At 40.7% G+C, this 26,444-nt stretch overlaps 1 protein-coding gene across 1 annotated transcript in view; it reads right to left on the bottom strand.

Annotated features, from left to right (window-relative positions):
• Positions 1–26,444, bottom strand: part of CNTN3 (contactin 3) — a 161,226-nt gene that overhangs the window by 20,861 nt on the left and 113,921 nt on the right. The window contains exons 9-13 of the mRNA XM_075004942.1: positions 13,971–14,098; positions 12,935–13,110; positions 2,220–2,337; positions 1,193–1,351; positions 946–1,095 (exon numbers count right to left, since the gene is read on the bottom strand). Of these exons, the coding sequence (XP_074861043.1) occupies positions 946–1,095; positions 1,193–1,351; positions 2,220–2,337; positions 12,935–13,110; positions 13,971–14,098 (731 nt within the window). The remainder of the gene's footprint in view (positions 1–945; positions 1,096–1,192; positions 1,352–2,219; positions 2,338–12,934; positions 13,111–13,970; positions 14,099–26,444) is intronic.

Below are 26,444 nucleotides of genomic sequence, written 5' to 3'. Positions count from 1 at the left end.
CCATATTAGAGAGGTTCAACCTGTATAACGTATACATAAGCCCATGACAAACAAATCAGCAGTAACCTTTCTGGCATAACAGACTTAGATTCATGAGAATGCTGATTATTGAATAGCCCCTGTCCCACGTCCTGAGCAAAAAAATACTTCTGATAGTCATGCACACATGCTTTATACTCCAACTCTTTGTATACTCTAAATATTTATGATGCTGTATGCAAAGGAAAACCCACATTTCACTTATACTCAAGTCCCCTTGTGTTTCTCGAGCACTAAAAACAGGGCTTGTTGGATCGAGCAATTTTATAGACTGGTACTTTGTATTCTCTCTTTTGTTTTCTGTAAAGACTTATTTAATGCTTCAGTGCTTTGGAGAAAATGCAACTATTTAGTGACCTTCTCTAGCAATTCCATCCAGTAGTGATTAAAATCGGCATGGGAGTACTAGAGAGTGTGCTTTGTTATCCATCACCTATGAGTGTTCAATAGCACTAATGGCAGAGCATTAAATGCATGAGGAAGGCATGGCTTCCAGGCTGCAATGTGACAGCAACTTGTTACTGTCTAGTATAAATTATGTTTTCTTCTGATTGACCTGCAGATGTGAAACAATGCATGTGGAAACTTGCTCTGTTCTACTCTTTTATTTAATAAAATAAAGAAATCTCCTCTATAGCTATTGAAATCTGTAGCCTCTGCATAGCTGACTGAACATGAAATCTCAGCATGCTGTAGCCTGTATTGTGATGTTTTGTTGATAACAACAGTGGAGCAACACCACCTCTCCAGCAGCACGGAAAAAAATCACAAACAAATTAGTTACATGCCTTTATATTGGACAGTAGTTCAAAATTTGTTTGACTAGGATTATAAGCTGGAATGCTGTTTTGTAGCCAAGGCATTTTAATTATAAAACAAATAAAAAACAAACAAAAACCCACTAACCTGCCTCTTCAGTTCTTACTTTTTCTGAGGGTAAACTAGGTTCTCCACCTCCAATTTTGTTATTGGCAACGACACGAAATTCATATTCAACCCAAGGATTTAAATCCACTACTGTGGCCGTGTAAGTGTTTCCACTGATGACATCAGGAACTACACAACAAAATTGTGGGGCATTAGGAACTTCTACCTTCCTTTAAATGACCATTTCAAATGGATACAGGCACTAGAATAAGATTGCTCCTTTTACCTGTTGTAACTCTCTGCCAACCCACTGAAAATGGTGTTCTTGCCTGAATGGTATAAGTAGTGACTGGGCTGTGATTATCTGCACCTTCTTGCCAAGAGAGCTGAGCTGTGGTATCTGTTATTTCATCCACTCTTACATGTTCAGGAGGTCCAGGGGAGCCTAATACAATTGGAAATCAGATTGAGACACTGGTAGCACAAACGTCCCCAACTGATTCATATTTTACAAGCACTGTGGGGGAATAAAACAATTGAGCTTTCAATAAAAATACCAGTTTTCATATTTCCTGAATGTCAATCTGGTGGTTTACAGCTGTGAAAACCAAGTTCTGAAATAGTAATAGTAACACTATGACACAGATCATAGTTTTTTTTCCCCCCCCAGAGATCTTTGTTCAGTGGGATTTTTCCACCTTTCCAAATGCAACAATGCCTTTTTCTTTCATTTTTGATGTTTGACTTTATTTTACTAATGTGGCTCTGTAGTCCTCCAATTTGTTACTGAAACCGTGTATTGTACTACACATGGTAGCTCATCAGATCAGCACCCTGGACAGCTACTCAGTCAGGAAAGCTTCCTGTTGCAGGCTGGAAAATCCTGATTTCAGTGGAACCCTGAGAAAGATGCTGCTTCTACTTCACACACAACAGTGGAGGAAACTGTTATTATAGAGGTAGCACTTTAGAGCCCTAGTCATGCACTCATTGTGCTGGGTGCTGCCCAAGCAGAAGAAAAAGACTGGCCCTGCCCCATGGGGTTGGCGACAAAATGCTCAACAGTTCAGCTACGACTATAAAATATCCAGCACATTTCAAAATACACTGAATGGACACAGATTTTTGAGTTTTTCACTGTATTGTACTTGTTTTTTTGCATGAAGTTCAGCTGCCTAATCAGTAATGAGAATTTATATGTTCACTCTCCCATTCCTCGTTTACACATGTGTACACTGCAAATCTGTATTTCATGGTGTTAGCTAGGGAAGTCATCAGAAAATAAGATCAATAAAATAAAAGCCAAAGCCTACCTCGAACGATCAGATCTGCTGCCGATGATACGCTGTCTACTTCTGTCTTCACCATGCAAACATATTTTCCACTGTGTTTCAGCTGGATGTTCCTAATCATTAAGTCTCCTGATGCACTCTGTTGAATATATCAAGTTTTTATTTAGTTGTTAATCTAAGGCAAGGATCATGATCTATAAACTAATAAACATGCTGTTCAAAATGCCTGGTATTTCCAATGTACAACTGCTTTGTAAGGAGGAGAAAAAAGTGCTCATAGAATTATAACTAGCTTGTCTTCTTTTGACTTTGGATCTCTTGGGCTGTGTGTACACTAGCCAAAAACAATACATATTCAGCGCTTGATTAGCATGCGGGCGGCCACGGCACTTCGAAATTGATGTGGCTCGCAGCCGCGCGGCTTGTCCAGACGGGGCTCCTTTTCAAAAGGACCCCAGCTACTTCGAAGTCTCCTTATTCCTATGAGCAGATGGGAATAAGGGGACTTCAAAGTATCCGGGGGCCTTTTGAAAAGGAGCCCCGTCTGGACGAGTGCGCGGCAGCGAGCCATGTCGATTTCAAAGTGCCGCAGCAGCCCGCATGCTAATCAGGCGCTGAATATGTATTTCAGCACTTCATTAGTAAACTTCGAAATGGCCATTTGCATGACCATTTCGAAGTTTTTGGCTAGTGTAGACATAGCCTTGAACTGATTGTTAGAAATTGTGTCTGAAAAGCATATCTAATTTATGTTAAGAAATCCTAAAAATGTCAATAAGGAAAGCAGCTATACCTGTAACGTAGATTGGGGAAAACAGAAAATTGTCAAAAATATTAGTTACAGGCTTTGCAAGACTATAAGGCCTACTCAGGCAGCCTATACTGCTTGTCCTAGGGTTAGATGACTTAGCAATATGCATCTTGTGATTAATGTTCCCTCTAATCTTTTCCATCCATGTATGGATATTTTTCATTCATGTGTGGAATAAAGGTTTTACATGCACTGAGGCATGTATGAATGTGCACCATCAGTAGAAACAAAAAAACTTGCTGTGGGTGGTTTGCTAATCCAGTGATGGGCACATGAGTCTCCCCTGAACAGCTGCATTATGCACATCTTAGAGATGACACTGCTTGTGACAAACAAGTGATCCACAAAAGGTCTATTTAAGCATGAAATAACAGTTCTAGGGGATTTCTTGAATATGTACCCATCAATTTAACCACATTAACATGTTGGAAATATTAATGAATGTAATAACTTATTTTAACCATCAGAATGATAATTATGGTTCCTTGGAATGATGAATATGCAAAAGGAGCCAAGACTTAAGTCAAATATGGTATTGGATGTGTGGGGGTTATAAAGTTAAGGTGTAGAAAAGAGGTGTGTGCTCCTGGTTGGGACATCAGTATGACAGGATTGTGGAAAGTTGCATGTCATCCACTTACAGTGCTTCTCAACTTACTTTTACTTCCTTCTTCCCCTCAGATACATCTGGTGATCTCCATAAGGTTGAGAGCATGTACAATGCAGGGGATTGTCCTGGTATACACTATACTTCCAACCATACAAATAGAATAGGGAATCCTGATTTTATTAGGACCGTTTGGATGAGGCAGGAGCCTCTTGGCAGTTCTCTGTGACCATGGTCTCCTCTTCCGCTTTGCTTTCTTGGGCAATGGGTTTCTGCTCTGCCTTCGTGAAGCCCAGAGTCCCCTCTGCTCCTGCAGGGTTTGGGTGTCAGCAAATCTGCAGCAGCACAGGAAGTCCTCTGTAGTTCTGCTGTCAAGACCTGCTCAGACATTCCCACAATTCTACATGTGATTCACTAATCTCACTACATTAATGTAGTTGCCTGAGTAAAAGAACCTCTTATTTGTGGCTTGTGCAGCAGAAATTCTAATAGGACAGAAAGGTACAGAAGTGAAATTGGTATGAAGAAATGCAGCTTCGTCTGTACGTATGTAAATAAAACAGCATATGATAATGCAAGACTGAACTGGTTTTAGAGTTAACTTTTCTGCCACCTTCATCAAAAACCATCATGTCCTTACACATAAGATTGTAGGTGAGAATCACAAAGCTATTTTTCCCCTTCTACAGATTTTCTATAGTAGGCGTCCCATATTTTATATCATATCAATACATTTTTTAAAAGGAGTTGTGCATGTGTATCGCTTTGGCTGAATTTCCATGATTTTAAGATTTGTTTGGTGTTATTTTCAGATTTAACTAAGCATTTTATCCACAGTGCCATCTTCTTTCCTCAGGCAGCACTGTATGCATTTGCTTTACATTGATTTTCTCCTATGTTGTGGACAGGGCAGATCTGAGTCTTGATTGATGGTTGCAATTTCAAAATGCACTGGAAAGTCTTAGGTTTCCAACTTCATATGCATTTCTACAGTGATGCTTTAGGGTTCGATCCTGCAGCAAGAGTAGCTGCTGGTATTTGGATGAACTCTTTCTCTTTGGATTCTTTGGAAGACACCCATATTTTCCAACTGCTGAGTAACTCCTTGTACAACATTTCATATCCCACCATCCCAAGAGGGGAGTGTCCTGAGTTAGAATTTAGCTTCAGTAATACTGAGGTCAATCTAGGATCACAATGACTTTCAAGGGAACTATGCTGGATTTAAACTGATGGAGCCAAAACAAGAACCTGCCCCCACCGTCTCAGTCTGGTTATAGCTTAGAATTCCTACCACTTGCAGAACATTTTTTCAAGAGGCCGTCCTTGGATCATTTGGCTGTTAGAAAAATTCACAATTTAAGGCCTTCTATTCAGTGACTATTACAGGAGTGTCAAAAATGTTCACAGAGGTAATGTGGTCTACTGATGAGGACACTGAACCGAGTGTCTAAATTGTGGTGCTGCTACTGATCTTCCAAGTGACTGCGGGCCATGTCATTCACTTGACCTTGTTTCTGGATTCTCCTCTCACATTTGACTTGTTAATTTAGATTGTGAGTTCTTTAAAAAGAGACTGCCTGTGTGTTTTCATTAATCATGATTGAAAACTCTAACACCAATAAAATATAATACATTTGTTTACCATGATTATTGACAGAAACCAGGCCTCAGGCAGAAACAAACCAGTCAGAGTAGTTCTGAATGGCGAGATCATTTAATAAAAACACATATGCCAATGAGGTCATTGTAAACATCAACACTATAAAAACAATGATCTGCGAGGAAAGGTGGAAAGTAGACACATGAGATGTCCTGTGGCACCTTACAGACTAACAGAAGAGAAGACTAGGTAGGACCACAATAACAGTCACTGAATACACAGAAGGTCACTAGTTTACAGCAAAGGAGATTTAGGTTAGGTATTAAGAAAAAAAATTCTAACTATAAGGATAGCTAAAGCATGGAACAGATTACTTAGGGATGTTGTGGAATCCACATCAATAGAATTTAGGAACAGAATAGTCCACGTATACTTAATCTGCCTCAGATTGGGGGTGGACTAGATTATGGTCCCTTCCAGTCCTATATTTTTAAGAACTACACACATTTAAAGTGGATCCTGAAAGGTGTTCAGTGCCCGCACCTCCCACTGACTTCCATGGGAGATAAGAGCGTAGAATCTTGTGGAAAGTTGTTCAGTATGCTGCAGTACTGAGGTCATACTTAGGTAGACTGCTACAACACTCCACTCTGCTCTACCTGCATTTTTATAGGAAAGTACTCATGTGCAGACTACATTAAGCATGACTAACGAGGGAGTATGCTGGTGAGAACCGAGTGTTTTATACTGCAAAACTCTTCTGTACATATTCTCTACTTCCCAACAGCTGTGCCGTTTAATACACCAGCTCTTCCTCCCATGCGGTGACCAGCTGACTTTTATTCTGAATAAATTGCCCTTCGACAGAATGAAGGCACACCACCTTTCACAGCTACAGACCAAATGACTTGAGAAGTTTCCTTTTGTTTCCTAAAATCTGTTGAACTTCCAGGCATGCTTTAAAATTCATTTGTCAGGCAAAGGAGTGATGCCTCTGAGAGTGTAATTCCTGTCTGGTGGGTCCTTTCAGTTACATTGGTCACACAGCTGGTGATTTAATGATGTGTGGGAGAAGAGAGAAGTACCTCTGCTTTGGATGACTGTTGTTTATAACTCCTTATTGAACTTACGGCGAAGTCACTTGGAAATGTACGTGGGCACTCATTGCTATCAGCTTGTTTTGAGACTATAATCTGAATGAATGAACATGAAACTCCATGAGTTGTTTGTTTTATGTTCACAACCATTAGCATTTGTACTATGATCCCAATATTTCAAGGATCATTTGTTTCTAGGGAGACTGTCCATTATTAAAACAAAAGGCTCTAAAATAAGTTTTACATAAATTTGCAATACTGTTACCAGTTTGTGTCTCAGGAATTATTTCTGCTTTATTCAAGTCAAAAGAAATTTCACTGGTGATTTGAATGAGAGCTTTGCTTTACAAAATTCTGGTCTCAGCAATACCACCCACTACCTCTTTGTGTAACACAACATAATAGCAAATTTTTAATAGCTCCCCTTACTGCGTAGGAATAAATAAATGTGATTTTTATGTTCACTAACAGAATGCAGATGTTAATCATTTCAGGAAAAGAATTTACAAGACAATGCTAACACTGACTGCAATACTTCAGAATATATTGAGGGCATGTCTATACGGCAAATTGGGATGTATGACTCCAATATGCGTAGACATATCCACAGTTGCTTGAACCTAGTCTGCTTGGGAATCAATAGCAATGAAGAAAGGGATGGGCTTCAGGAGTGGCTGTTTAAGCTCAGTTGGGATCTGACAGAGGACCTTAATCCTTCTGTTGCATTTCCCTGTACTCTTTCTAGTACTCATATATCTTTTTGGAGATGAGTGATCAGAACTGCACACAATATTCAAGGTGTGGGAGTACCATGGATTAGATGGTGGCATTATGACATTTGCTGTCTTATTATTTAAAGCTTTCCCAATACTGCCTGACATTGTTTGATTTTTTGACTTCAATGAAAACATCTGTTCAACATGCAGCAGAAGTATTCATAACACAAGATCTTTATCTGGAATGTCAACAGCTAATTTAGACCTCATCATTCTGTATGCATAGCTGGAATTATGTTTTTCAGTGTGCATTATTTTGCATTTATCAACAACAAATTGCATCTGCCATTTTAATGAGAAGTCCTGTGGCATCTTATAGACTGACAGATTTTTTGGAGCATAAGCTGTCATGGACAAAGACCCACTTCATCAGTTGCATCTGACAAAGTGGGTCTTTGCCTTACGTTCCAAACATCTGTTAGTCTATAAGATGCCACAGGACGACTTCTTGTTTTTTCATATACAGACTAACAGGGCTACCCCTCTGATACGTATCTGCCTTTTTATTACCTTGTGACCCAATTCTGAGAAATAACTTTGCAACACTTCACACTCAGTTTTGGACTTCAACATAACAATATTGAATAATTGCATACCATCTGGAAACTTGGCCATTTCACTGACACCCTCTTTTTCCAGGACATTTACGAACATATTGATCAGCATTGGGCCCAGTACAGATACCTCAGGGGACACTACTATTTACCTCTCTGCATTGCGTAAACTGAACATTTGTTTCTACTCTTTGTTTCCTGTCTTGTAACCAGTCAGTGATCTATGAGAGGACCTTCCCTCCTACACCATGACTGTCTAGTTTGCTAACAAGCCTTTAAGGTGAGGGACATTGTCAAAAGCTTTCTGAAAGTCTAAGTACACCACGTCAACTGGATCAACCAAGTCCATATCCTTGTTGCCCCCCCACATCCTGCCCTCCACCCGAAGGATTCTAACTGACTTCCCCAGTACGTGTTCATGTGCCCAACAATTCTATTCTTTACTATATTTTCTATCAACTTGCCTGGTACTGATATTAAGCTTACTGGCCTTAATAGCCATCGTTGCCTCTGGAAACTTCTTTAAATCTTGGTATTATATTAGATATTTTTTGGTCATCTGCTACAGAGGCTGATTTCAGTGACAGTGACATACCACACTTAGTAGCAGAGAGGTCACCATGTTAGTCTGTATTCTAAAAAAACAAACAAGCAGCCATACAGCACTTTAAAGACAAACAAAATAACATATTAGGTGATGAGTTTTCGTGGGGCAGACCCACTTCTTCAGATGTGGAGATTGGCCATTTCCAGTACAACACTGATGGTTTTAGAACACAGAGATAAAAATAAATTGACATAAAAATTGACAACTCAGATACATAGGACTGAAGTGGGGAGAAAGGGTGAGGAGGAGGGGAGTGAAATACTAAGTGTCCAGCCTAAGATTACTTAGTATTTTGCTCCCCTCTTCGCCCCACCTTTCAGCCCTATGTACCTGAGTTGTCAGTTTTTATTTCAATTATTTTTATCTCTGTGTTATAAAACCGCCAGTGCTGCACTGGAAATGGCTTATTCCACATCTGAAGAAGTAGGTCTGCCCCACGAAAGCTCATCACCTAATACGTTATTTTGTTAGTCCTTAAAGTGCTACATGACTGCTTGACTTTTATACCATACTCAGTAGTTCTGCAATTTCATATTTGAGCTGTTGGAAAACTTTTAGGTGAATATCATCTGCTCCCGGTGACAAATTGTTTAATTTATCAAATTGTTCTAAAACCTCCTCTATTGACATCTCAGTCTGGGAAAGCTCCTCAGATGTGTCACCTAAAACCAGCTCAGGTGTGGGAATCCATTTAGGTTCCCCATAAAGGCCTTGCCTTCACTGAGTGCACCTTTGGCTTGCTGACCATCCAGCAGCCCTATTCATTGTTTGGCAACCTGCATGCTTCTTATGTACCTAAAAAACTGTGTCTTCTGCTAGTTGTGCTTTGTGCTTCAGGTGGCCTTTTTCTTTTTTGGTCTGCCTATTTTCCCCATTAATTCTTGACTTACCATTTTATGTTCCTGTCTCTTCTCCAGTAGGACCTGACTTTTTAAAAATATCTTTTTTGCCTGTAACTGCCTCTTTTAATCCATTAAGCAATGGTGGCATTTTTGCTTGTGTTATGGTATTTTTAAGAAGTCTCCATGTAGCTCACTGAAGGGTTTAACCTACAATTTCTCTTGGGGTTAACTTTTTTAATCTCCAATTAGTAAAGCCCCATTGCCCCACCTTGTCCAAATATTAATAAAGAGACTCCTGTTTCCTATACATTCTCCTGGCTCTGTTTCCTTATGGCAAATAGTCCAATAAAGAGTTATATATTTTACCAGAAGATTTACCCAGCATTGCTTGAGTCCTTATATAAATTCATTTTAATTTTTCTTCATTTAAACCATTGCTCTGGGGCAGGGCTGAGTTGAGGAGTTTAGTATATAGGCTGCCCTGTGGACAGAGAACTACCCCAGTCCTCTGTAACCTCAGCAGCTTGGCGTCAGGCGAGACACATCTCTCAATGGCTGCTGAAACTCTAGCAGGCACAGTCAAGGGAAGGTGCATGGCCCCCAGTTGGGGAACATCCAGATTCATGGCCCCCTATGCTCCCCAGACAGAGGAATGCAGCAAACTGTGCACTTTCCCTTTGTGTCCTGAAAAAAGGAACAGTAAGCAATGTTCTCATATGAATTTGGGAGGGGAGCATCAGGGCACCTTGGGGTGGGAGGCTTAGGGCTGGGGCTGTTCTGGAAAGGTGGGGGCCCTGCCTGATCATTCTGTATCTTTTCCATATGGTTTTACAAGAAGCAATCCCATTTTCCTGGCACAACCAAACCCTTGTTTGCTTAAGAGGGTGCCGTACACCACATTTGCATGTGCTAGTTCTTGCCATTTTGAAGGAGTTATTGAACAGACAGACAGACAGCTCTCTAGAATATATAGCAGATTATGGGTTAGCCAATGAAAAATCACTGGGATGAGTCCTTAAGGAGTAGGGCTGACTGAACATTTTCTATCAAAATTGCTCTTTAATGGAAAATGGGATGTTTGATGCAGTGAAAATGCCACCTTCCACTGAAAATTTTTCCTGAAAAACCAAACACTTCTTCAGCTGGTTTTTGAACAAAACTTTAGGTTATTGATTTATCTTTCTAATGAAAGCTGGAAATTTTCACTGAAAAAAAAAATCACTTTTACAACCAGTTCACATCTACCACTGCAGTAATGTACATTGGAAGGAGCTTGTTTTATCAATGATATTTAACCTTTCTTTTGTAATTTTAATAAATGAGGCACTTTATTTGAAACTGAGTCAGTAAATAAATAATATGCTGCAGCAGGGCAAGCAAATGGGCTGTAAAATTAGAGGATTCACATCGCAACATGAAAATGGCCAGCTCAAAATTCCAGAAACCTTTTTACAAAAAGTGTGCAGATTTACAAAGGTCTCCTGCTGTCCAAAAGAAAGCTAATTTATCTTGTATGCACTTGCATTTAATCACGTGCCAGCGGGTGTATGGGCCCAATTTCTTGTCCACTGATGAAATGCAATGCCTTGTGAGGAGATTTTCACAGAAACAAAAGAGCAGTTAGGTACCTAAATTCCAGTAACTTTCAATGAGAGTTGGACACCTAACTGGTCAATTGGTTTAATCAGAAGCAGGCAGAGCTGTAGCAAACAGAACTTTAATACGCCTACTGAGAGGCCAGTGGTAGCTGCTGAGGATAAGCGGTGTGTGTACAATCACCTGACTTTGTCAGTTATGGAAAACTTTACCTTTTATGTTTGGATTAAAATTCTGATTTTTTCCTCAGAAATGTTGCTTTAAATGCATTGGGTTTGTCTTAAATAGCATTTATTATAAATATATTTACTTAGGCACATAACCCCTCTCCTTCCTACACGAAGGCCTAGATAATATGCTGATGGCTATACCAAGAATGCATTAGACAGACAGAAAAAATAAGGGAGCTTGGCAATGGACAGGCTCAGGGGTTCTGCGTTCAGTTCCTGGCACTGCCACAGACTGTGGGCGTGACCTCAGGCAGGTTACCTTGGGTATGTTCACTCTGTAATTAACCACCTGCATCTGGCCCATGACAGCTGATTTGAGCTTGCAGGGCTCAGGCTACAGTGCTGTAAAATCAGTCTAGACATTTGGGCTCAGGCTGGAGACTGGGCTCTGGGACCCTGTAATATGGGAGAGTTCTTGGAGAGCACCAGCCCAAGCTCCTTGATTGCAGTTTTACAACCCTGCACCCAACTCAGCTGACATGGGACACCTGCAGGTGTTTAAATTCTGTTCTGATACCTTGGGCATCTAAGCTATTAATGGGATTCACAAACTGGAGTGAGGCAGCTGAACTCTGTATACTGATGGGCGAGAGAACAGTGCCTCCAAATAGGATTCACAAGTGGCAGAGTGCTAGGCAGCTCCCCACCAAAACAAGCCAAAGGGAGAGGCCAAGGTGAGGGGTGTTTCCTATGCCTGGAACTTGCAGCTGGAAAGCTTCTCTTGGCATTATGTAAGAAGCCAGGTGCACAGGAGAAAAAGAGGAGCTTGGGATGCTTAGCAGGGATGTGTCAGGCTGCCAGTTCAGGTAGTGAACCAACTGCTTTGCACACTAGACAGGAAGCTGAACTATCAGAGACTGACACCATTCAGCGAGTGTCTGAAAAGACAGAAGAGTATTTTACAAGAGCCAACTATCTCAATTAGCAGCCCAGACTGCCTCTAGTGCCACAGCCCTGAGCAGGAAGTGCTGCAGAAGTCTATCTCAGTAGGAGCACTGGAAAGCGGGAAATTTCAGACAATTTAACTGCACTACATCCTTCAGAACAGCTGACATGACCCTGCATTTATTTTGAAATAGCAGTTGCATTGTGTAGACCTTATTGCAAAATAGCTGTGCTGTGCAGACCTACCCTCTCAGACAAAAGGATGGAATACAAGGAGGCTTCTGATGGTTATTAATGGAGACTTCACTATGTATGGCTATGAATCAAAGTAACAGTGTTTAGAAAAAAATATATTTGATGGTTCAGTTGATTTGTAATTGACTGTGGCAAAGACTAAAACATAAAAGTTGTGCACCATTGGAGGAAACCAATCCACCAAAACACTGCAAAGAAAGTGGATACATCTCATGAAGTATCCATTTAAACAGATTTTCGCTTGGTACCAAACTACCTCTTTTCAATTTAACTGGATCCTCTGCTGCAGTTAAAGAGATGTTGTGGTTGTGGGCTGGAAATAACTTTCTTAAATTTGTAATTCATTTGTATTCCTGTGATTCAGGTATCTAGGATTTGTGTTACGGAATATGCATAGCAGCAATGTGCATGTAATTTCTAACAAATGATCTCCTTTGGCAATGGCAACGGGAGACAGAAACACTTTCACTCAGGAAAGTATCTTAAAAATAGGTGTGTCGTTGGAGGTTGCACAGGCAGGTGCCTAGGCTAGTCAACCAAGTATGCAAGTGTTTAAGGTATACAAACAGGTTTGTTCTAGCTGGCTGGCCTGAGCTGGTATGTGTTCTGCTGAGATACATTGTTATTGTTAGTGTGCTGGCTGAAGCAGAGCTAGCATGCATCTGTCTATCCAAGGTGAGAGCCATACTCGCAGCTGCAGCGCAGATGTGCCATAAGAGGAGAAGAACTGGTTGTATTTTAGTTATGATGTTAAATAAAAAAATAAAACAAAACAAACTTGAAGTCACAACCGTGTGATGTTTTTGCTCTAAGTAAACTTTGTCTTTAAGCTACATGCACCTATAATCAGAGAAATAAAAGGTCACAACTTACCCCACCTACTTTCTCGAAATGAGAAGCTTCTCGTTTAAAATCAGTGAGCGTTCCATTGAAATACCACGTGAAGCTAATGTCTAGCAGTGGGTCGTGTTGAACTTGGCATGGCAAGATTACACTCTCTCCAACAGTAACATCCATGTTTGAAGGTGCCAAAGTTATCCTGGTTGGCTCTATCAAGAGCAGAAATAGTAATTTTAGTCATCTCAGCAATTATCCAACCTTTCTGGGTTACCAAGTTGTTTTAAATATTTACATGCTATCTGATGCACTTGACCAGTGGCAGTCACTTTAGATTAGTAAAATATATATTGTAAATATTATTGATCAAATTCTTTCCTGAAGTTTTGCAAGAGCTTGTTAATGTTAATAGGAGTTCTGTGTGGCTCAGAGTTGAATGTGACTTGCCGTGTATTTTGTAGTGAGTGCTCAACAAATTGCAATGCCTGCAAAAAAGTACAGTTCTATAGAAAATGTAATGCTAATTATTAAAGTAAAAAATCTTCCTCTCTGATCAACACTGGGGATTTCTGCTGAATATTCTGCAAGTTTGTGCATTATTGTTGGAAGATCTATATACTGAGGAAGTACAGAAAATGTGATATTTTTAGAAATTAATCAGCTTCAGAGTGCTTATAAACATCAGTTAACTCTCAGGACAGATTGGAACGGCAAGCAAGAATAAATCCTTTATACAGATAGACAAACTGAGGAAGTACGGTTTAATTTTTTGTCCTAGATGATAGTGAGCCAGTGTGTAAGCCAGAAGTAGTGTCTAGATGATGTTACTCCGAGTGCTGTGGTCTAGGGAATATTTTACTATATTTCCTCTCTAAATTTGAAGAAAAAAAGATTCAGAGCTGATCTTTATTAAACTACTTTTAAACATAAACCTCTTTACCTCCAATCACACATAATAAATCCACTAAAGCCCAGACTTTGAGCTCCCATGTTTCTTGTAGGTTCTACTTGCAGGGTTTATTGCATTTCAGAGCCATTACAAATAATCTTTAAAAAGAAACCGTAAACATACCTGTAACTATTAAGCTTGTTGTGCCACTAGCTGTTCCAAACTGATTCTCTGCCAGGCAAGTGTAACTTCCAGCATCTAATTTAGTCACATTAGCTAGTCTCAGGCTTCCATCTTTTAATAATGTTATTCTACAAATGATGGAGAGATGAATAATGCATCATAGGTTTGCAGAAGAAATAAATGAATCAAACATCATTGCAAAAAAGCTCAACCTCCAAACCAGTGTTTTAAAATATAATGACTATACAGTAATGATATGCAGTGCAAGAATCTGGCCCTCTGCACTTGCATGCAATAGAAAACACTTTGTTTTCCTTGGGAAAAATCCAGACTCTCGCCCATTCCCCAGAGCTGGTTCCAGAGCCTGAGAGAAGTTGATTTCCTGTTGTCCGTATGTAAGGTAGTTATTTAGCCCTCCACCACCATGGGGGGGTGGGTGTGGGCTCTCTACTGAGGTGTGTGTTTGGTTGTTTATCTGGGGACCCTGGAAAAGGAAGCAAGATGGCTGTGAGGGGTAGTGTAGCCCTGAAACTGAATCACAGAGGTCTGCTGCTACTCCTTGGCTTGAACAGAGAAGGTCTGCATGGCAGATGTAAAGGAAAGATCTTCTCAAAGCTCCACCTGGCTGCTTCAGCTGCGTACTAGAAACAGAATTGGTCCCTTAAAAGGTGCTTCTTTCAGTGGGTTGCACCAACATTTATAGCGTATGAGGAGTTTAGTTAGCCTGTAAATACATGTAATAAACCATTGTTTTCTAGGCAACGCAGACGCTCATGTTTCAGGCAGTATTTGCCATAGAGTGAATAAATATAACTTTTTCTTGTGGTTTGATGGACTCTATTATTTTCAGCTCTGCTGTGATTGTAAAAGAACAATTATCAGGGATCACAGATCATGACTACAGTACCGTAGCCAGACTCCTTGCTGTTGTCACACAACTCTTTACCTTCAGTGGAACAACTGTCCACCTAACTATTAAAACCATTTACAGTGGCGGTATGTGTTTCAGGAATGCTCTTCTTTCAGACCACAGGAAAGGAGAGAATATTTCAACATACTATGAGGTTAACAATTAAATAAATAGGTTTATCCACTAGTAGAATAAATAACAAGGCAGCCTTGGATTAGAAGAGACACCGCTTTGTTAGCTTGAGTATACACACAGAACCCAAAGACAGATGTTCAGGGTAAAAAATAAGAAAGGTGCTTATGATTAATGCATGGCAGTTTAAAAGCCAAGTGTGATGATCACAATGCATAAGGAAACACATGCCTGGAAAAATTAGAGTTTAAATTTATCATTTTAACATTCTCGTGTATTAACAAAAACGTCACAATGAAGCTGAGAAGACAAAAATTTAAAATTCGTTTCTAACTCCAGCGAGCTGACATGCATCCCCAGTACAAGCTTTCCCATTTGCCTTCACTCAAGGTCTACTCTCTGTCATAATTAATACTAACCTATTCAGATAGAAGCTTATTTATTGCTGTGGCAGACACTCTCACCCCCCCTCCCATATGTGGTCAGCCATATACTATGTGTTGTTCACTGGGCAGTAGAATGTACCAGATGCTGTGCTGCTGGCTGATTTGGTTAAGAACCCACACACTGAAAGCATAGTCAAGGCAACCCTCCCGCTGCAGCAAATCTCATGCACCTACACAAAAACAGTATCACTGACAGCTCCAGAAAGAGGCATACAGTAAACCCTTGATTTAATGGACTAATGGAGGGGGAGGGATGGCCGTTCAAGCCCAAAGTCCATTAAATTGGAGGCTTCACTGCTCATCCACTCTCGCCAGATTCCCTCAGCCCTAGTTCCTCTCCCCCGAAAAACACCTGCACCTCACCTGTACTGGAACTGCCTCTGCTAGAGGAGCCACCGGAGCCTGCTGCAACAACCGGGGGCCCAGCCATGGCTGGGGGCCCCGTTATGCATGGCAGGAAGAGCCTTGCTGTAGCAGAGGGTCCTGCCACGTGTGGCTGGAGCTGCTGGCTCCACTGCGGTAGCTTGGAGGGAGCTGCCACCACTGCTCGTCCCACCAGGGATGAGGCACGTACGCGAATGCCATCTGCCCATATATGCACCGCCCCCCAGTGGGAGGAATGCATGGTGGCTCTGGTGGAGGAGGTGGCAGATCCTCCAGGCTGTGGCAGTGGTAAGTCTCCTAATATACTTTTTGGGGGACATGGGCGGGGGGGGAAGAATTTAGGATTTTATGGGACCTGGTTAAGTGGACTTCAGGAACAATGGGTGGCTGGTGAACATCCATTGGTCCCAAAGTCCACTAAACTGAGGCCTGTAAAATTGAGGTTTTACTGTATAAGCACTTATGCAGCCAGAGGATTATATTATTATGATACTGGTCAATCACAGAAGACACATGGCATCGTTGGAGGGTTGGGGAAGAGGAAGGAACTGAAGGATCACTTGTGGCTCTGTTTTCTAGGGCTGAACATGTTGTGGCTAGAACTGATTAAAAATATTGTTAATTTCCCTTTGTCCCCATTTCCAGAGAAAAAGGAGATTTTTTTAAAAGAGAAAATTGAATTTTTTATGCAAAAATGTCAGTTTTTGTTGAAAAATTTCAAATGTTCATTGAAAAACTTGAAATAAAAAACTAGTATTTCATGGCAACTGAATAAAATGGGTTGAAGCCAATTTCTAAATTTGGTTTTTCGGTGTTTCAACAGCACCTATCCCCAGCCCTCCAAAAATCAAAATATAAAGAAAATTTGTCATAAAAAGTAAACAATGTACATTTCATTCATTTTGTTCCGTTTGAGACAACAATCATTTCATAATCAGCTTAAGTTTTTACCTTGTAGTGAGAAAACATTATCACCCTATTTCTGATTGGTTTGCATATTGCTGCTGCAAGAATAGTATTCTAGTTAAACTCGGCATATCTGATTTGGTGTAGATATTGCATCACTACAAAAATATTCACATACCATGGTGAAAATAGGTGGCGGAGGTGTTTTAATTCAGCTATCTCGGGTTCGTTTCCCTTACATTAGTGCTATCCCAATTTACACAAGCCACAACTCCTCTTGTCTGCAAACCCTCCTCATCACTATTCCAATTAGGGCAGCAATGGGCAATCTAGGCTAGAGAGTGGGCTGCATGAGTGGTCCTCATTTGTCACAGTGGGTCACAAGATTGTCATAACTAAGATGGTCTCCCAGGATAGGCATCTTATAGACTAACAGATATTTTGGAGCATAAGCTTTTGTGGGTAAAGACCCGCTTCATCAGATGCATGGGTCTTTGCCCACGAAAGCTTATATTCCAAAATATCTGTTAGTCTGTAAAGTGCCACAAGACTTCTTATTGTTCTCAAAGATACAGAATAACATGGTTATCTCGCTGATACTTGTCAGGATAGGGTAGTTTTCCTAATTGCACTCGTGTACCTTGAATTTGCAGGATGTGTGTTCTGAACAGTAGCAGCACTTTGGTTGAAGAGGGAGCACCTGGCTCTTACAGTCAATGTTCTGTGCAATCAGCCTGCACCTCACTTACATGTTCTTGCTTTACATGACTGTCACTTTAATAATACTGATAGGAAAAAAACCTACACAGATGGAAACCAGTGGAAACTGGCAATGGTAAACAAAATGTCTCATGGGTCACACATAGAATCTCAATGGGCCATATCTGGCCCACAGGTCACAGGTTATCCATCGCTGACATAGGGGTTTAGAACACAGTAATAAACATAATGAACTGCCCCCATATGTAAATGACATTTCCATATTATTTACAAATCTCCTGCATTTAAATTATTATGGAACCCTTTATGGATCCAACAAACAAAGTCCAAAATACTAGCAGGAAGACAGATGTAGTCTAAAAATAAACTTAGGATCAGAAAAGCGTCAACAAAAATGGGAAGAGAAAATAACTTATGAATTTGCAGAAAGATATAAAGAAAAGACTGTAATGAGAGGATGTTAAGGAGAAGGAGAAAGCATATATTAAACAAATACATGGAGAGTCAGGTTTTCAGTATGCTCGCTTAAATTTACACCATTTTATTTAGGAGAAAGAATATAACAAATAAATCTAGAGTCTTGAAACTGCTGAGAGCTTGACTATGTATTTGTGCATGGGGGACGTGGACTGGGACCATACGCACCAACTTGTACTTTTGGCCAGGGGTGCTCCACTGCCACTCTGCCCTTTTCCGAAGGCCTTGCGTTTGCTGCTCCTCTTCCAACCCTCAAGCTACCCCTGCCCTGAGTACCCTTCCTGTCCCCACTTGTCTCTGATCTCCTCAAATCCCCTCCTTAAGCCCCTGATCAGCTAACTGGAAGAACCATCAAACAGCTATCGGAGGTGGGTGCTGAGCTCCCACTCTATTTTTTTTGTGGGTGCACCAGCCCTGGAGCACCAATGGAACCAGCACCTATGTTTGGGACAGATACCTGAATATAACTGTAAACCTTCAATGGCATGTACTGCTCCCAGGTAAAAAGTTATTTGCATTAGTGTGTTTGAACTTGCTGTGAAACTGGAGTAAGCTGCACCATTGCAAGTACCTTCTGGTCACACTCAGGTCTGTCAATGAGGAGGTAGGGCAAGGGGGCAACTTCCCCAGGACATGGTGATATAAAGGGACCCAGGGCTCCCAGTCATCACTGCTGCTACTGCAGCAGCAGCAGCCAGAGCTCCAGGCCCTTTAAATCACTGCCCGAGACCGGTGCAGGGAAGAGAGCGGGAATGTTATTGTCTGGGCGATGCTGAGGACTTCCTGTTCTCAGCACCACCCTTCTACCCCAACTCTTCTTTTTCCTGGGGCCCAAAGAGGCTGTCAGCCATGCTAGCTACACTGCATATTAGATGGCACATATACAGTTCTTAAGGGTCCATAAACTATTAACAAATTTTAAACATGTTACAGACATGATTCACTTGTTTGATAGATTGTTATAAGCACTTGAAGAGAAAGTGTTGTTAGAATGTTAACAATCATGGTTGGAAGCATTCTATTGAATGTTGGACTCTAACAATCCATGTCTCCTATACTAAGAGTTTGCATTAGTGTAGCTCCACTGATGTAGTAATCCCAGGGGGTGAACAATCCAGTGTTGACAAGGCCTTTAGATCAAACAAAAGAGAAAATTAGATCAGAGTATAAAAAAAAAAGTATATTGTTTAATGAAAACAAATGACATTTACAGTGGTTTGAGCTATTTGCAGTGGAGCTTGTCTGAAATAATGAAGAGACACGCTTATTAAAACTGGATATATTTAAGAATCACATAATTTTTCAGAATTAAACAAAACAAATCAATTTCTGAAAAACTGCACTGTCAAAATAAAATCTTTATTGGTAAATTAAAAACAGTTCTTTACTTTCCCAGTTACTAAGGCAGCAAATACAGCTCACTTGAGGAGAACAGACCATGAAGTATCTGCTAACTTCCACCATCACCTCCTTGTAATTCTAGACCATCTACACTTATATATAAGTGTCAGAAATCTACACTTTGTAACAAAACAAATATCCTTCCAGCAGGGTAGATTTCCAGAAGTGACCTACATTTCTACTTATTAGCTTATAATATATGAAATATGAGGCTGCTTTCTAGTGTTCTGCATATTTTGAGTGTATTTCAATACAGCACAATAGAGAAAGCCTCAGTCCTAATTTTTAGACTCCACTTTCCACTTTCAAAAACCTGCTCATGCACGCTTGGTGCCATAATATTCTGCTTTTGCAAGTGCACAAGACAGAGCACAGTAAAAATATGTACATTTGTTTATAGACGTGCAAGTTTGCCTAGTCATAAATGGAGGCTAATTTTATGTCTCACTGATAAACAAACCCCTGGTGTTAAATATTGGTGAGTTTGTTGTTTACAAAAGCAAAAATGACAGCTCTTCCTGCCTCCATAGATCGAGAAACGGCTCTTTAATATTGATTTATCCTCCAAATATCAGGGAAGGAAGGAGAATATGCTTAATGATGGCTGCTAGCCCATGCCCTTCATTAGACAATCTGAGACACAGCTTTTTACTGGAAAATATGGTAATGATTCAGGAGATGGGACGGTAGGGTGGCAACACAGGAATTACCATACTGTATTAGTCCATGTAGTCCGGTTTTGTGTCTCCAGACACTCCAGACAAAGCTATAAGAAATCACTAGTGATTTACCTCTATCGGTAGTTGTCATCTTGATCTCTAATAGCTAGAGACTTGCTTAAGTCCTGAAGCACAAGATAAAATGACCCTTCCAAAACTCATACTGATAAAAGTTAATGTTCATATAAATGTGCAGTCTATTTATAATTCTTCCTAAGTGCTTGAACTCAAGCACATTGTAGCTACAGAGGCGACCTGACACAAGTGCAGGTGCAAAGGTGCAGCTGTGCCACTGTAAAGTCCATAATGCAGACATAGTCTAAAATTATGTTTTCCAGGTAAGTCTGGGGAGTGGTTAAACTAGTTTCTCAAAGACTAATGGCAAGCTGAGCCTCAGCAAGGTGTAAATAAGGCTGATGGACCATTAACTGCTAAGTGGCTAGGATTTGACAGGAAAGAGTGCAGGCAAAAATCTCCATCTTCATAACTAAACAGCATCTTTTCCCACAGATTTCCTCTTGTCTTGCTCCCTCTTGGAAATCCTTCCCAAAGGGGAGGGGAAAGACTATAAAAGAAGGGGCCAACACTGCAAGACCCCCTTTCTCTCTGTGCTCATTCCATTCTCTGCATCTGAAAAGGAAGCAGAAGCTGGAGTCTGGGGGAGAGATTCTAAACTAAGGAGTTTGGTCAGTGAGGCCAGGCCTACCCACAAGACCTTTACCAGTTTGACAACGTCACTTGGGAGTAGTCAAAATTCCACAGTCATGTACAACATAGTTATACTCACCTAGCCCCCTCCCACTATGTACACAATGCTATGTTGATGGGAGAGCCTCTTGCCCCAACTTTGCTACCACTGCTCATGCTATGTCTAGATTGCTGAGAACTGTTAGCAAAAGATACGCAAATTGCGCAAGGCATTTGTGTATCTCCTGCTGAAAGTTCTGTCGGGAGACGCTTTCCTGACGTGTGGCCAGTCCACACAGGGCCAAATGTCAGGATAACCCCCTCTGCTGAGGCATCCCTTCTTCTTCATGGAACGAGGAAGACAGAGATATTGGCATGACGCTCCCACCATGGCAGACTTCCGTCTGGAGACCTCTGGGCTCCTTACAGAAGCCTGTAGTTTAGACATAGCCCCAGAAAGGTGGATTAACTACACCAACGGGAAAAGCTCTCTTATCAGTGCAGGAGCACCTTCACAGCAGCACTATGATAGTGCAGCTGCATAGGGTTAGCTGTGGTTATGCAACATTTCAAGGACTGGGACATTTCTAGCTGCAGAAACTCTCTCTTGAGGCAGCTGCTCAAAAATATACCATGCCCAGCACTAACTGCGTATTTTAGCCATTTTAAGTTAAATTTCATCTCATTATCCACTAGAATGCCACTACCTCATTCAAATCCACACAAGATTAAAGCTCAGTATTTGGTACTGGGGACCCTCTGCCTGTTCAGAGTCCCAGGCAGGAGAGTAGCATGAAATCAGGACCCAGTAATGAGACAGTATGTGAACACAATCTTGCTAGTCTTCACAATGTTTTATCACTAACATAACAACAAAGCTAAATCACAATGGCTTTTTTTGTTTTGTATTTATCAGTTTATTTAGCATAAAAGCAACCCAATTAGGCCCTATTGATATGACAATAAACACAAAAGCATCACTTTCCCTGTACACAACACTTCAACATAAAGGATCAGAAGGAAACTAGGGCAGCACAGATTTTTTTTTTGCTAAAACTTTAGCTAAATTGAAGCAGATTACTCAAAAAGAAAGCTAGCATAATTACATACATATTGATGTACTGGTAAGTAAATGCAATTACATTAATTTTCAGATCACAGTTTTAAACCATAGACCAAACTTAAATAAAAGCTACTTCATTCAAATTCTAGCCAATATGAATCCAGTTACTGATCTTCATCAAATTAATTCAACTATTATTTTACTTACCTTAATTTGAAACCACTTTCCCACAATTGCATGACACATTTTTTTAGCTTATTTTATGAGAGTAAGTATAGCAGGGAAAGTTAAATGTAATCAGTCAGTTCTCATAAAAGCATCAATATACAACATATAGCCTTGCTTGTTGTGGTGGGATTTTTTTTAACTCCTTCTCGTATGGAGGAGCCTCGAAATATCTGGAGAGAAGGTAGTTTACTATAATAACTCTGCTGGGCGATACCACCAGGGATAAGAGAGAAACAAGAGAGAAGTGAAGGAAAAAATCAAATCAGTGTATTAGTTAGACTCATAAAATCATAGAATAATAGAACACTAGAACTGGAAGGGACCTTGAGAGGTCATCATGTCCAATCGCCTCCCTTTAGGGGCAGGACCAAGCACCATCCAGACCATCCCTGACAGATGTCTACCTAACCTGCTCTTAAATATCTCCAGCAATGGAGATTCCACAACCTCCCTAGGCAATTTATTCCAGTGTTTAACCGCCCTGACAGTTAGGAAGTTTTTTCCTAATGTCCAACTTAAACCTCCCTTGCTGCAGTTTAAGCCCATTGCTCCTTGACCTATCCTCCAAGGCCAAGGAGAACAATTTTTCTTCTTCCTTCTTGTACTCTTTCTTTTAGGCATTTGAAAATCTCTATCATGTCCCTTCTAAGTCTTCTCTCATCTATACTAAACAAGCCCAGTTCTTTCAGTCTTCCTTCATAGCTCATGTTCTCCAGAACATTAATCATTCTTGCTGCTCTTCTCTGGACCTTCTCCAATTTCCCCACACCGTGCTTGAAATGTAGTGCCCAGAACTGGACACAATAATCCAGTAGAGGCCTAATCAGAGTTGAGTAAAGTGGACAAATTACTTCTGGTGTCTTGCTCACAACACTCCTGTTAAAGCAGTTGTCTGAATACAAATGAAAAAAAGATATGGGAAATAAGCAGGAAGAACTTGAAATGAGAGTAAAACACACACAACTATGACATAATTCACATCACAGAGATTTGGTGGGATAATACACATAATAGGAATATTGGTGTAGAAGGATACAGCTTGCTCAGAAAGTACAGGAAGGGGAAAAAAGGGAGGAGGTGTTGCCTTATATATTAAAATGTACATATTTGGACTGAGTTTGAGATGGACTTAGCAAACAGATTTGTTGAGAGTCTCTGGATTAGGTGAAAAGAGGAAAAAAACAAGGGTGATGTCACAGTACAGGTCTATTACAGAGCACCTAACCAAGAAGAGGTGGATGAGGTTTTTTTTAAAAGGACTAACATAACCATTCAAAGAAGAAGTCAGTCTGTCCCACAAAAGCTCTTCACCTAATAAATTATTTTGTTAGTCTTTAAAGTGCTGCTGGACTACTTTTTTATTCAAAGCAAAGGGCTTGCTAGTGATAGAGGACATCAAGTATTTAGACATCTGTTGGGACATAATGGGTACGTCTACACTAGCTGGCTACTTCGAAGTAGCCGGCACAATGTCGAAATAGCACGCATCATGTCAACACGTGCTGTGTGCTATTTCGATGCTGAAATCGACATTAGGTGGTGAGACATGGGAATAGCGCCCTACTTTGACGTTCAACGTCGAAGTAGGGCGTGTGTAGACGATCCGCGTCTTGCTACTTCGAAATTGCGGGGTCCTCCATGGCGGCCATCAGCTGAGGGGTTGAGAGATGCTCTGTCCAGCCCCTGCGGGGCTCCATGGTCACTGCATGCAGCAGCCCTTAGCCCAGGGCTTCTGGATGCTGCTGCTGCAGCTGGGGGTCCGTGCTACATACACAGGGTCTGCAACCAGTTGTTGGCTCTGTGGATCTTGTGCTGTGCAGGGCAAGTGTGTCTGGGAGGGGCCCTTTAAGGGAGTGGCTTGGGCCTTTGCTGGCCCCTTATTTCAACGGGGAGCGCTTGTGTGTGTGGACGCTCCGCATTTCCTTCCAGGGCGGCTCCTTTTGATGTTCCCCATCGCTACTTCGACGTTGAACGTTGATGGCACCAGCCCTGGAGGATGTGCAGATGATACGCATCGAAGTAGCCTATTTCGATGTCCTAACTTCGAAATAGGCTGCTTCGATGTAGTGTGCTAGTGTAGACGTAGCCAATAAGACTGGAGCACAGATTATCCAACAATTTCCTGGAATGTGTTGGAGATAATTTTTTATTTCAAAATGTGTTGGAGATATTTTTTTATTTCAGAAGGTAAAGAAAGCTATTGGTAGGGAGGCTATTTGAGATTTCATTTTAACAAACATGAAGAAACTGGTTGAGAATTTGAAAGTGGAAGGTAGCTTAGGTGGAAATGATAGAGTTCATGATTCTGAAGAATGATAGAAGGAAGAACAGCAAAATGAAGACAAAGGCAGACTTTAGCAAATTCAAGGAGTTCATAGGTAAGGTCCCATGGGAAGCAAGTCTAAGAGGAAAAACTGAGGAATCTCCCAGTTTTTGCTCACTATTCCTATTTATATAACAAGGATATATACCAAGCATTAGGCCTTTTACTTTTAAATTTGCACTGCGAGTTTAAGTTCAGCTGATTATTTACCTTGACCATGAGTCTCTTCTAGAATCTCAGCTTCCCAGACAGTTCAGTTGTTAATTTAAGAGAGAGATAGTAAATCAATTGATTTCTCTCCTTTCATTTTGATTGACTACATTTCTTTAGAGGGCAGAATTTTTGTAGACACTTATTGACCACTGTCACTAGCATTCCAAATAGCTCCCTCTCATTTTTCAACTCCAACAATTCATGATACTTTTCATGATAATGGCATATCTGGGAGGTGCAGTGAAGTGTGGGATGGGTGGAAAGCGAGGATGTAAGCCTGTAGTAACTTGCGTGTTTTCTGACATCTGAGAAGAAGCAGTTCATCTGGGGATGAACCAATAATATATGAAGATGGTTTCTTATTCCATGGCATGTTCACCAGCATTATGCTGTGTCTATTTTACTCTGCAAGACAGGTGGGTGAAAGCAATTTTCCACTATTCTCTTACACCTAGAACGAAAAAGAGATGCTTAGGCTTTGTGATACTGAGTGTCACATGGCCAAAGTTTTAGGCACCCAGAAAAATCACAGGGACTTAATATGATTCACAAAGTCTCAATTCAGCACTTGGACTCCCTGTACAATGCATTAGGAGAGAAAGAGAGACTCCCTGGATGGTAACTGACAAAACCCAAAATTCTAAGTTGGGAATCACCTAACCCAGCCAATGGGAGATGCTAGTGGGACGGGTGATTGGTTGGCCTAGCCTCTCTCAGGAAATGAAGTGCATATCTCTGTTAGTGATGCTCATCTGTGAATCTTCTTTGCAAGAAGGAGGTTAATGAGAGGATAGGACCTCCCTCAAAAATATCCCATGAACACTTTTCCCAACCTAATACTCCAAGCCCCTTGCATTCCTTATTCAAGTCACTCTAAAAATCCACACCTTTTTAGAGGTTCACAAGAATTTATTTGTTTCCCCTCATTTCAAGTGTTTTCTTCAGTACAGAAGACATGCATTAACTTTTAAATTTTGTGATGTTTTTAGCTCTTTTAATTAAACCTCCAAGGTGTTCTCTATATCTCCAAGGAGCTGAAAATGCAGCAACAACTCTTTAAAAATATAAGCAACGATGATGTCAAAGTGAAAAATCTCCCATGTTCAAAATGGGAATATGGCAAAAGCATCCAAAGTAAAATACATTATTCAACTATAACATTTTGAAAACTTTAAAACAGCATTACTATTCACACTAATCATGTCACTCCAGATTTACTCATTGTAACAATAGAATGTGGTCCATTGTAAGTTTGACATCAGGCAAGTTCTGTACTCAAATTAAGCTGCCTCTTTTCCACACAAAAGACCCAGTGAAATTAACACAGGCAAGGTTCTATTCAAACTGAGGCGGGTTGAAGGAAAGTTGTTCGATTCTTTTTTTACCATAAGGGGTTATAACAAGACTTTGTCCTCAGCAGCAGGCAGGGGAGAAGTGCATAATTGGTCCTCCACCTTAAGCAGCCTCAGGAAGGGAAGACAGCTTACTGCAACCTTGGGAAAGATCCAGCTCACTTTCTAATTTCTTGCCAACTAGTGTGGAGACACAGCTAAAGTTTTGTCTATTTCACACCTTCTCTTTCTGCTCCCAGTCCCAACAGGCACCTAGTGGCATGCATTTGAAGAACAAGGACAGTACTAGACTTGGGCTCAGAATCTAGGTTGGCTTGTCTGCCCTGCTTGCCTCGCCTGAGCTCACTAGTTTGGCAAAAAGCAGAATCTAGCCCTGATATTGTCATCTTTTTTTATTGTTTTTTCTAGTAAAGGCATCTTCATTTGAAGAGCGTGAATGAAAAAGTGCCACTAATTGCAAACCTTTCCTGAATTACATTTGTGCATAGTGGTAATCCTTTCATGAACGGCAAT

Source organism: Carettochelys insculpta, chromosome 11 (genome assembly GCF_033958435.1).
Source record: "Carettochelys insculpta isolate YL-2023 chromosome 11, ASM3395843v1, whole genome shotgun sequence".
NCBI lineage: Eukaryota > Metazoa > Chordata > Testudines > Carettochelyidae > Carettochelys > Carettochelys insculpta.
This window is presented reverse-complemented; position numbering and strand designations above follow the sequence as displayed.